At 41.7% G+C, this 13,517-nt stretch overlaps 1 protein-coding gene across 7 annotated transcripts in view; it reads right to left on the reverse strand.

The window, feature by feature from the left end:
• The window catches only part of LOC131682146 (anoctamin-1-like), a 58,759-nt gene that overhangs the window by 29,872 nt on the left and 15,370 nt on the right, over nt 1-13,517 (reverse strand). For 5 of the 7 annotated variants that reach the window (XM_058963430.1, XM_058963407.1, XM_058963422.1 and 2 more), the window contains one exon: nt 7,269-7,882. In XM_058963430.1, coding sequence (XP_058819413.1) covers nt 7,269-7,882 — 614 coding nt within the window. Of the gene's footprint in view, nt 1-7,268; nt 7,883-13,517 lie in introns of those variants that run through there. The other 2 variants (XM_058963439.1, XM_058963449.1) reach the window with 2 other exon arrangements.

Below are 13,517 nucleotides of genomic sequence, written 5' to 3' on the forward strand. Positions count from 1 at the left end.
AATGATATTAAAATACTGAACTCGAAGTGCTACAGAAGCGTTGTGCTGCCAAATCCACTGAAGAGAGCCAAATCAACGGTACAGCTGTAGTTAAAAATAGATGAATATTTTTTTCCGGAACGTTGCTATAATAATTCAACAATAATACAGGTATAAATTTGATACCCGTATTATATTTGAGCGGGGCTTGCCGACGGGAAAATGACCTCGAAATGTACCGCTAGGGTTCTGTCATTCTGAAAAGGGTCATTAGAAAATCGGCAGAGCTAACACCTACTAAATCCCGAGATTGAAAACAGGAAACTTTTTTTTCATAATACCGCTGCCGGGCAGTGGGATTTGAAAGGCACACACAAAATCGTGTTAGTGACATATTTTCGCCATGTTCTAAGGGATTCCTTATATGCATGGGACAATTATGCGGAGAACGGCAGTATAGTTCATGGAACATTATCCCGCTTATTTATCACACATTTATGTTCCTTTTTGTTTTGTCGCGATACTCCGAGTGCAAAAACCGATAATAACCAGAAAACGACAGATCACGATAAAGCAAAGAGAAATGAGGGATTTCAAAAAAACTGCTGATATCATGAACATCAGTCACATCACTCCACGTGCCAAATTCGAAAAAAAAAGAATCTAGTATAAAATATCACGATAACGTGCAAATAAATTACGAAAATCGTGACTAAGATCTTAAAATCAAGAACATAAATCATACCATTCGTGACAAAAATATCCAAAATCGTGACTAAGATCCTGAAATCATCAATATTTTTCGTGAAAAATAGCAGTTCCGCCGTTTTATGAGTAAGAAAAATTATCTCAAAAGCTTAACGTGCATGCAAAGTTTGAAATAAATTGGTTAAGTAGTTTTTGACAGGTAACACCGCAAATCGTGTTTTTTCCAGAGACTTTCCACAAAAAGCTTTGTCACTGAGTCGCTTGTCGATATTTTTGCATAGAAAAAATGCATAATCTTAATTAAATAATGCAGCATAATGTACAAAAGTTACAATCAATTCGCTTCACCCATTTCCGAAAAAAATCGCAAAAAAGCGTTGCTTTTTTCACGCTGAAACCCCCCTTAACCCTTTTCCAAGAGACAATTGAGAGACGTTTTGGTTTTGTGCACTCACACTAAATCCGAGCAAAGCAATTAAGCTAGGGTGACCATATCAGACGAGTAAAAAACCAGGACAGTCGAAAGGGTACTTAGTCCCCCTATTACCTCTTTATCAACATTGCCTTTTCCGCAGGTTTTCGGCAGTTCAAAAGCTCTGGGGTTCGACAGGCAGAGCTTCGACAGTAAAAAAGTTCTGGGAGTCTGGGAGGAAGTGCTCTGCCAGAAAGTCTTTCATCGCAATTCGATCACCGAGAACTTTTTCGGATTTACACAAAGGCAGTTCTTGCTACACCACCATCAGCAAACGTTTCATGCTGAGATGGTTTGTGCAGGGCCGGCGAGGAGTTTTCAGTACTAAAAACACGACATTGACGTAAATCCTTGGGTTATGCCTGGCAAACTTCAATGACAACCATTATCTCTCGATTTAAGAGCTGCAAAACCTACCGTTGTTACCAAAAATTTCTCCGTTTAATAGATTGTTATATGAAAACGTTTAGTGTAAATAATATCAGTTTGAGCCCGAGCTTGAAAAAATTGACATCCCTGCGCGAACTTGAAAGAAAGCAAAATTCAATTCATGCCCGTCGCAATAAATGAAATGTTTGGTTCGTTTCCCTCGTCATTCGTTCTCCCGACACAGCGCATTCAGGTTCGATTTCAGAAGCAAACTGAATGTTGTTTCCTTTCTACTTATGGAAGGCATTATTGAGCAAAAGTGCACCAGATATAAATTATGCAGTTCTCTTCTGCTCGAAAATGTAGAAGAAGCCAGTTTCTGCTTTCAAACTGTCCAACTGCACTCAAGCATTCCATTCTGCATGAAGTTTCAATCAGTTGGGAAGTTTATGAATGAGGGAGGGAATTTTGGTTTCGGTAAATACAAGCAGAAATAAGTAACTGATTTTGAAATTTCGCAGCACTGGTTTGAGCGCGACATTCTATACTCCCTGTAATGTAGGATGCTTTTCCAAACTTGACCCAACCCATACACGTGGTTTACATACATGACATAAGCAGAGTACGCCCTTTGGGAATGTCGACCAGCAGTGTCCAATTTTAAACGCCAATAACTCTTAAACGGTTGGTTGGATTGCCTTACAGCCTTCGAAAAACTTGTTCGGTATATCTTCAGAAGCTTAACTCCTTCCTAGGTTCGTGTTCGGATGCCTGCAGCGTCATCTAACGGTGATTTTCTGAACTGCGAAAGTTTGCCCATACATTTTGGCCAAAAATGTCATAAACCCTTTAAGGTTAACCGTGTCATTTTTTCAAAATATGGAATGACGCAGGGGGGGGGGGGGGGCGCACATGAATGATTTCGAAAATAGTCATTTTATTGCCACCCTAGTGGTCACTCATTCTGAAATCGATGTAGGAAAGTCCAATGGTCCAGTGAATCACATACTTTCCAGGTCAAAGCAGAGGTTGATTTGGTAGTTTTATCGAGTTTACTTGGGTTTTAGACTAGGATGAGACGTAACCTAACTCGTCAACTTTTGTCTTCAACTGCATTTCTGCGACTCTGGATGTAATACACTTCTCGGACTTCTCCCATTTGGTAGCATCCTCTACAACATTAAGTTTGGCCGGGATCCAACGCCATTGGTACGCCTCTGTGGCTTCCTAAATTTCGCGCTCCTGAGATGCAAGGAAGGGTGAATATCGGCGATGAACGGAGTCCCTGAAATCCATGTGACAGAAGAGTTTGTCTTCCGGAAAGGACAATGAATCGACGACTGATCGGGCGAGTTTTAAGCCGATTACTGCAGACTCACAGCCTAGTCTCGGAATCGTATGGTATCTCAGTGGCACGACTCTAGTTTTGGCGGAGCCGAGACAGCATCGGACGACTCCGCGCTAGACGAAGCGTAACAGGCAACAGCCATGGCGATCTCTCTCGCGTCCACGAACTGAACATGTTCCCAACCATGAGTTAAATTTGAGCGGGAGCATCACGGAATCTTAATTTGTTCGACTTGAGGTAGTACTCTCAGCCAGATTCTCCATTTTGTGAAAATGTTGTCGTCCCATTGAACACCGGAACACCATACATCTGACAACAGAATCTTCAAATATGCAAGAAACGGAGCGATGAGTCCAAGAGGGTCGAATATCGTTATCCGAACTCGCAGTACTTCTCGCTTCATTGGCCGGCGATGGCCGTCTAATAGGCATGGTCGTAGCGATTCCAGCCGACTTTGAACATAAAACATCCGCTTCGGTACGCAACCACATGCCAAGCACATTTTCGGTCGCAATTTCTGGCAAAAGGTCCAAGTTCTTGTCGGTGGTGTTGATCTCCTGCAAGGCCTTCAAGACGCCTTGACAATTGCTGGCGAGTGCACGAATGTTACATGTTGTCTACGTAGTCCTGCTTTTTGATGACTTCTGTGGCTGCTGGATATATCTGTGCGAAGTGATCGGCATTCAGGTTCAACGCATACTGGGCACAGCTCGGGGAGCAACATGTGCAAAACCTCTCTCATCACGTAAACAAGTTGACAATTATCATTCCTCCAGTAAAAGCGTTCCTAATGTCACCAGTCAAAACAATGGAGTTCCCACGAAAATGGATCAGCACGGTCACACTATTCTTGCCTTCCCGGGTTTGTTCGGCTTCATGACCGGTAATACTGGTAGATACCACGTACGCTGGTACGAGTGCTGCAGCTCATCCTCTGTCAGCTTCCGAATAGGTATAGTCTTTGCTCAAATGATCAGCTATTTTTTAAGTCATAGTTTCGGGGAGTGCTGTGTCCTTGAGCATTCGTTTCTCCAAGCATTGGAACCAGTTCAGGGCCATCGCTTGGCCGTCCGGCAGACGTGCGCATAAGCGCCATAGTAGGCCCGTTTCGTAGCGTTGTCCCGAGAATCTGGTCAGAGATCGTTGAAGAGATGGGACTTGTTGGTCCTCGATGGAGAGGAGTGTCCTATGCGGTTTCATGATATCCAGACTATCCAGTGGTAAACGAAGTGTACTGGACTTGGTGCCACCTCCGCACACTATCCATCCCAGACGTGTCTTTACTGCGTTCGGTTGGCCCGGTTTCCCTTTGCAAGAGTTAAGAATCATGCTATGGTGCAAATCTTTAAGTACGATCATCATTCGTGGTCGGACGCCCTGGAATGATGAAATCGGTAGCCCTTGCCGATAGAGGTTGGCCTGCGATAGCTCCTCAATGTCCATCGTCTGGAACGGGAGCATTAGTTCGTTGACTGTGCGGGCGTCGTTGATGGTGTAGCTCTTACTTCCACCATGAATACCAGCTATTTCTAGTCCAACGACACGTGAATTCGTTTCTTGTCGCTGGGACCGACCGGTCCAGTGCAAACAAAGGGGCATAATATATCATTTCAGCTCAAGTTCGTCGGACAGTTCTTCATCAAGCAGTGTAAGAGGTGATCCATCATCGAGGAACGCGTAAGTTCGCACAGATCTACGCTCTCCATGTAGTAATACGAGTAGGTACCGGAACATGGTGTCGTTGGTTTTGGTCCGATCTGCGTGGCAACCATGCGCCATAGTTGAATTCGATTCTGGGAACTCGTTGATGTTTTCTGGAGATGTTGGAGGTGATGTTGTGGACTTGGATGCTCCGTTCCTGTAGCCGATAGGTCGTTATGAAGCCATGCATGGTGCTTGTATTGATATCCGTCTTTTCCACATACTTTTGCTTGACACAAACCACACAGCCGTCGTGCATTTGAGCGTTGTCAGGAAGATAGGACAATCCTTGGGGCTGCTGCAAAACTGGGGCAGATCCCTCGAAATAGCATGCCGTCCCGCTAGTTGTTTATTGGTCAGCGGACATCGGTCTTCGTCGCCTTTTAGGAAATAATGGGGGGTGTGAGATTCTCGGCGACGGAAAACTGAGACTTCCGATACTGATCGATGGTAGCTATCATTGATCGTACCAGGGTTAGAACAAATGTATTGGGCACTTCTTTTCTGATTTACCTGTTGCGAGTGTCAACTAGATTTGGCATGGGGCATGAAACCAGTATCCGTTGGAACTTCTTGACCATCCACCTACTCTCTTACCGCACGCACGGAACTACTGAAAATCGATCCTGCTTCACTGGCTATTTCTTCCAGCCATTTGTATTTCTCTTCCAAGTATATTCGCTCCTGCTCCGCTTTCTTCGCATTCAGTAAAAGATCCTCCTGCAGCTTCTTTGCATTTTGTGTACATTCTTTCTCCAACTTTTGCAGCTTCTGTTTGGCAAGTGCTTGCAAAGTTCTGCTAGATGCATCGGATACTATCGACGTCGCTTTACTGGCATTGTGCACCTGTGCTATGTAGGGATCTGGATCCGGAAGTACAGGAGGGGCAGGCAAAGTTTTCCCTTTTATCGACTTTTTTATTCTTATCTACTTTAGGCTGTCGTGGTGGTTCTGATTTGGATTGGCTCGTTCGTTTGGGATTCGGTAAAACTTTGGCTGCTAGGGCGTCGGCATCCGTTCCAGTTAGTTGTTTCTTACGAGCACCACTCACTGCTTGAGAAGCTACAACCGGATTCGAATTGGTTCCAGGAAACTGGTTCGGGTTTGTACAGGTCTTCGATCTCCTGCATGACTCCAACACAGAGGAAGTAGAACCATTTGAGACACTTGCCGCAACCCATCATTTCATCATTGTTTTCACCACCGCAAACTTTTCAAGACCGGCCACGGTGCGAAACCTCCGGTTCAATCGTTGAACCCGTAAGCATTTCTTATCTGCTGCTATTTGCTGAAAATACAACAGCTGCTTCACCACGTCTTGCATGAACTAAGCAATTGGCTGGTTCCGAGTGAGCTGGTCTCGAAAAACAAGCACAGAAGCTCTGGTTTGCTGATGAAACATGACGTATGACTTTTTGTATATAGGGTTGAGCGTCCAAATGTGGTGTTAGTTTGATTCATAGTCTAACTGGCACCAAGATCTTGCGCGTTGCTGATGATTAGAATCTGAAACGCTAAAAACTGATTAAATGTTTGGTATTGTGCCCTCCCGCAGAGAAGGAAAAATTTTTGCTTGGTGAAGTGAAAAATCAATTATTCCCTCTGTTGTAAATAATTCAAATTTTGATTCGCCCTAATTCAAACACGGCTCCAAATAAGCTGAGTGCTCTTATCTGGGGTTCATATTCGACTTTACGATGGATTGCCATCAAGTGCTGTTAAAATATTTCGAAACCTAAGCGACGGCTCTGGTACTTAGGTTTAGTATCAACCCTGAAGTCTCAGTAGTGATTACCTTCCAGTGCATTTAAGCACACGCATGCATTCCGCTAGCGCATTTCATGCGATGTGAAAGCTACTAATTAAGTCGACGTGTTCGATTGAAATATGATGCCTTCTTATCAGTCGGGTCGTAATTTAATTCCCGCTCTGGTTTGGCTTTTCAATAGTTCCACCCGTCGCGGCGTTGCTGTGCTGGTTGGCAGGCGAATAATCCCTGATTCGTTATCTGCTTTGTCGATCAAACATCCACACACACATCGATAGGTGATAAGCGATAATCCCAGTGAATACTAATTTTAGATTGCCATGAAAGCAGATGCGTGCTCGAATTATTCCACGTGGGGGCAAACACTGCATCATGATGAGTAGGGAAAATACCGGGCGACACCTCTGACGGGCAGGGGATTGATGGAAACGCGTGGTGATCTGATAACGCTTGTAAACCGACATCGTTAAAAAGGAAATTGTTTTCCGCATATTAATGAATGTTCGTTGTCAATCTGATGCGTGTAAAACAGCTACACAATTGTTTGTGTATGGGAACGTGCTCATTAAGTTTAAAATCATTTACACACTGTTCACACGTGGAAGGTTGAACGCAAAAATGAATTTTAAATTTAATCTTCACACCCTACATGCATAAAATTGATACAAGAGAATTGAAACCGGATGATACCAATTACTTGTTATATCTCAATTAACGAATTTTTTGTCACTATTACACATACTATAAAAATTCGACTATTCCTCCACCAACTAAGTAGAACACAATAGACAGCCCCGAACTGTAGGTTAATCGTTACCCCATGCCTTCGACGCACTACCAATCCGCGCTACATGTACCTACAAACTGTTAGTAGTGAATGACAGCTACGAAAAACAACATGATAAGAATGACGCATTTTTTACCCTAGATTTCCACAGCGAATATGTAACAATCTGTCTTGGCTCATGCTTACGGTCATCATCGGTGTTAGTGCTAATGGTTTGAGAAGTGGAACGAAAACTGGAATCATGATTAACCACCTCTTCGTTGTATTTGGTGGTCAAGCCGGGACGCTTCAGGATCCCACCACCGACGCCGCCGACCCCCGCTGCGGAAGCACTGTTGACTCGTGGTTCGTACGGCATATTCACCAGACCACCGTTGGCACGGGAATCGTTGAGCAGCGATTCGGTGGTAGTTTTGACACTGCGCAAAGTGTCGTCATCGTTGACACCACCGCCATTCACTGAATCCAACGGAAGTTCCTCCGCCGAATGGTACACAGTTTGTCGGGATAGGTACAACGATTTCCGGTTTGGGTTACCATCGGAACTGACGGATACAGCGTCCAGATAGATGCTGTCCCGTTCGTCCATGTCCTCGTAGTAGTCGTAATCGAGGGAACCGCTGGAGGTTGTTATTCGGGGTGGGCGCGATTGGAAGAGAAGCTGCTGAGTTTGTTGATGCTGGTGGTGATGATGTTGTGAGCTGACTGTGTCAGTCAGATCGCGCTCCTCGCCATCTTCCAGTTGGTTCACTGTTTGGAGAGTGGGAAAGAGAAAGATAAAATTCATCAGTTGGCGGAATGATTGAGCCAGTGATTACGAACTAAAAAGATATTTAGAGGCATTTTGTCATTTTACTGGTTTGGAAATTTTCATGGACAGAAAACGGTTTCTGCCATACTTGAATAAAATTGTAATAGTAATTGACTTGTTTGGCGACATCAGTGAAGCAGGTTTTTTGTGTCTTTGTTATTTTTTGTTAAAATAACGTATTTTGGGGCAAAAACGAAAATCGATAGTTTTGTAACTTTTACGTGCTAAAGTACTATATGAAACAAATTCAGGAAAAAGTAATTTATTTTCGCTCTCGAGATTGTTTTACCTACAGAAACTATACGCAGACTGGCGGAGACAAAAGCAGCAAAACTATCAACCATGAATGTAATCTGGCATCACGGTAGATCCCATAAGCTTTGCATGAGCTTCCTCTTCCAAAATCTTCATGCTCTTTTGGCAGCACTTTGATGTGGATATTTGTGGCTTGAGCAGGTTATGTAGATGTTGAATATTGATGTCATCCGTTATTTTGAAATCCAAAATGGCGAAATTGATTTACTACGATGTCTTTTAATTTGCAACGATGCAAATTGAATATTTTTGGTACGGGAAGATGTTTGGAAGTATAACATTGATACCCACTACGATACAAAAATTCATCAATTTTCATGGCGATATCCCGATCAGAAACATACAACAAAGAGATTTCAAAACTATATCTCGCATTGTTACTTGTTATTATTTTCTGTTATTTTAACTGCTAACGGAACCAGAATTATAACACAATATGTTACGAAAATTGCATTCTGTTATAATCTTGTTATCTAATTCTGATCAGGATATCAGAAAAAATGCAATATGCGTATTCGTAAGTTGAAGCCGCATTTCTTCTTCCATCATATTAGGCACGCTGCATGGTCATTAGCATACAAACGCGTAAAAACGCCGCGATTTTGTAATAATCTATCTTATTGAAGACATTATTTCTCAACGCATACAATCTGCACCATTACATTCGCAAATAAAATTTTATGCAACGAGCCGTAATGTAAGAACTAGCACATTTTGAGAAACACCTTATAAAACAAATTATGCAATCGAATGATGCGCCACTATAACCAAAATTATGCAAAAAAATGGCCTTACTAAGTCCAGAAATGAATTGAAATTATCTTAAAACCGTAGAAATAACGAATAGCATGTAAGTAAAAATTGTAAAATCATTCTTGTAGTCAACTTGACGAAATAAATACACAAATAAATAGAGAGATGAGGCATTTTTATACATATGGGTCATTCCACGCGAAGTGTGTGTGTGTGTGTGTGTTAACCTTCCTATCTCCCACTAGCTGGTAGTGATTTACAGAAAAAAGATGTTTGCATGTATTTAAACATTCATGCAAATAACTTGGTTCACGGATTTAGGAAGGTGTTAGCTCAATTGACTTTCCGATGACCCATTTCGTGTACAGTGCCAGACATGTTCCGAGGTCATCGTTCCATCACCTAGCCCCGCCTTACTGTAATGTTTATATCAATTGGATTATAACATTACAGTAAAACTTTCGATTCCATTTAAGCAGGAAATCGACGCGTATTTAGTATATTGGTTCAATTTGTATATACACTCAAGTTTTTTTTTACGCGGTTTTTTTTTGCGCGGTATTTTTTTACGCGGTTTTTTTTTACGCGGATTTTGAAATTTACGCGGTTTTCATTTACGCGGATTTTGAAATTTACGCGGTTTTCATTTACGCGGTTTTTGAAATTTACGCGGTTTTCATTTACGCGGTTTTTGAAATTTACGCGGTTTTCATTTACGCGGATTTTGGAATTTACGCGGTATCCATCAATGAGGTTCCCTTTATCGCGGATTCTTAAATTTAAGTGGTCTTCATTTACGCGGATTTTAAAATTTACGCGGTTTTCATTTACGCGGATTTTGAAATTTACGCGGTTTTCATTTACGCGGATTTTGAAATTTACGCGGTTTTCATTTACGCGGATTTTGAAATTTACGCGGTTTTCATTTACGCGGATTTTGAAATTTACGCGGTTTTCATTTACGCGGTTTTCATTTACGCGGTTTTCATTTACGCGGCTCGTATCCCCCGCGTAAAAAAAAACCTGAGTGTATATAACATAACACATGTGTACTAGAAAACTTACCATTTTTGCTGTTTTCTACCTTCATTCCTATCTCCCATTTATGTCTCCTTTGACTCTCATCCATATTTATTGAATTCCTGCTTATTTAAGAAAGAAAAGGGGAAATAATGAAAAAGAACCGATAGACTCCGTATTTTCCTCAGCGTTAAGCGCTCCCAGAAAAATTATTATTTTGTAATTTTACATAAACACATTTAGATATAATGTTAAATTATTCCACAAATATTGATCGAAAATTACGGTTTTAATAATTGAAATCATTGCATTTTTGTTTATTTTTATTCCAATATGGTTTACAAATGTATGACGTGTAATATTGTATGAACAAAAGTCGAAAGAAACAAGTTGATTTTAACTTCAGGTACAACTGAGAACGCCACATTAGGCGGCCATTTTGTAAAACGAAAAAGCAGTTTTTCTCACACCGTTGGAAAAATCTCGACGAAAATGAATCAATGTATTCGGAGCATTGCGTCATTGTTGTCCTATGTTATGACAAACGCCATTTTGGGGTAAACTGAGTTAGATATGCCACATCACTTGTCTAAATAATCTCTACAAAGTGACGTTTTCAGAGTTTGGATATTCTGTTTGGTGCCTGAGATATAGCGAGAAACGTGCTGAGAAGTTTTTAATTTTTTTGCTTCAAATGGCTGTGTCTGGGGATTGGCTTGAGTTATCTGGGTGTATAAGATGTTTTCTTGTGTAAAACTATCTGAGAAACACAATGGCATAATCATTTTCATAACAAAAATACACGAATTGTGAGAAAAATGCCATTTAAGTCTTAAACTGGAAATATAGCATATTGGGCAACACTGTAACCAAAAATAACAATTATTTCTAGATTTTCCGACTCATTTCCTTCTAAATGCATCTAACAGGACCAAATGTCATCAATAGACTTAGACTCGCGTGGAGGCATGAGATCGAATTGAAAGCTAACCAATGAAAATGACAGCAAAACACTTATTCTTCGTGCTAACATAACTGAAGGTAATTGCCAACCGGTCCCCGATCCCTCTCGCGAATTGTCAATTCTCAAACCTTATACATGGTTGAAGTCTTCATTCCACTCAAATAAGGTCATGTGTTTTCCCGAAGCACATTGAATGCTCTGTGGATCAGTTCCCCCGTTGGTAAAACAAACCCTAAACAAACATAGAAATTAGTTTTCCGACCGGCAGATACGTGTTCCCTTACAGCGTTATCACATCAACGGACACCCAAAATTTACATGCGACAAAATATCTGCAATCCCGAATATAAAAGATTCAAAACCTCTACTCATTTGCAATAAAATAAGAAAGTAAAAAAACAGTTGAATATTCAAGGCGGCTCATTTTCAAAGATAGCACCGCCGATGAATCACTAAATAAAAATAGGTGACAAGGGACGCGGACGAAATTAGCTGAGCACCGACCGGCTGGTTTGCCACCTATTTTTCGGGCGGAAAATTTTGGGGCGACACCTGGTAGTCGCTAGATGCTGGGGAAACGCCAAGTATTTGAATATGTCAATTTTTCTTATTGCCATATTTTTTCACTTTTCGGATCGATTTTTTTTTTCTCTGAAAAACCATTTTTCATTATTTTGTTACTTAACGATTTAACAGGGCTCTACGGCAGAGCCGACTCATTTGCTGGTATCGCAGGGTCGGCTAGCTACCGGGTAATCAAGGGCTACGCGGATCAAGAACAAAAACCTAGAACATTCACTTTTCTTATACACTTTTTATTTGTGAGTATTTGTTGTGTGGGTGTGGGGTGTAATTTACAATATTACTGTGAAGTGTACACTATTATTTTCACCAAACGTACCGTACTGTTGCTGCTTTGGCTGGCGGGAGTCGCGACGCTAACGATGCCGACGGGCGAGATCCCCTCGCGGACGTCGGCGAAACTGGCCGGATGAAGGCTCCGGTACGATGGTGATCTAGACTGCAGTTGGACGGACCAGCGGGCGTTGCTGGCTTGGATGCAGGCAGGCGTCTTCCCTCCTTGGCGAGCATCGGCGTGACCGCGGCTAACCGCAATGGCCAACACCGAGAGGGGACCCTCCTTTGCGGTTAGGGCCTTTACCCGAGGGTGTGAAACGATGACGCGCTGCGCCGGATGACGAAAGACGGTCCTTTACGATTAGGCGCGGAATCCTCCCGGATTCGCGTGCCGAACCGTGTGCTGGTGTATGGTGCTAAGAAACGCTAAGAGGCACTAAGAGGTCCTGGTGAAGAATATGGCAACGCAAAGTTGCTAAATAATCTAATCGATTCTTCAGAGTAAAACTTTAAATACCTGAACGAATCGATGCACTTATAACAGACTTCCCGCCCCAGAAGGGGGGGGGGGGGTATACTACACTTCACCAGTTAAAATAAAACTTCAGCACACGGACGCCTGGTATACAAAGAGACCAGAGCTGAGAACTGCTGGTCCTTTTATAAGAATTTCAGGTTGCATTTCCCTCCAATTCCTTATCCGCAATCCATTTTTAAAAGTTTCGCGCCATCCGCGATCAGTGCCATACGTTCTCTTAAAGATGGCAATCTCTCTTTACAGCGGTACGCACCCTTTAGCTTCCCTACTTACTGTTGTGTATTGTAGCACATGAAACGTGAATGTTTAACAAACACATATTATTTACATCAAAAATCTAAATGATGGAACCAACGGTTACAATTTTTACAATGTACACTGTGTTTCTAGACATTTTCTGTGCACTTTTATTGTCCTTGCATCGGGAATCGACGGCCCGTAATATGGGTCATTCCACGCGAAGTGATCAAAAAAAGATGCAAACTTGAAATCGACCTTCACGGACTTGAACAAAATTTGGAGGAATTGTTCATCTAGGGCCAATATATAAAAACCCAAATTTTTGTGTCAATTGAACCACCCCTCGGGTCATGGGAGCACCCCCCGTTTTGGCAAATTGCCAAAACCCTTGATTTTCTTTTGATCATATCTCCGGTTCTATTTACTCTAGAATCAAACCACAAGATGGCTTTCGAAGAAAATTGTTCAAGGAGTCTATAAAAAATATTATTTTTTGCCGACAGTGTTGCCAACTATGCAATTTTTTCAGTTAAATATTAAAAGGTAATTTTTCTCTCAATACGCATATTTTAATTTTGAAAATTTTAAAGCCATCGCGTTCCTCAGACACTTTTACATAAAAAACACTTATCGTCCCAATATAATATGAGCGCATCCTGAGATATACCGTTTTGAAGGGAAAAACTCCGATTTTCTCATATAAAAATCCATTTTGATTGGCCAAAATTGAGAAAATCTTCAAACTGTCATAAAAATCGACCCTGATCTGCTAGAAGCAAACCAAATACGTAGTTTTTCATCATTTCTCGTCTACTTCACGAAAAATTATGTTTGAACTCAGAATACTCAAGTTGGTTTTTTAGTGTTGTGCGCTTGCGATTTTATA

This window comes from Topomyia yanbarensis, chromosome 1 (assembly GCF_030247195.1).
Source record: "Topomyia yanbarensis strain Yona2022 chromosome 1, ASM3024719v1, whole genome shotgun sequence".
Classification (NCBI taxonomy): domain Eukaryota; kingdom Metazoa; phylum Arthropoda; class Insecta; order Diptera; family Culicidae; genus Topomyia; species Topomyia yanbarensis.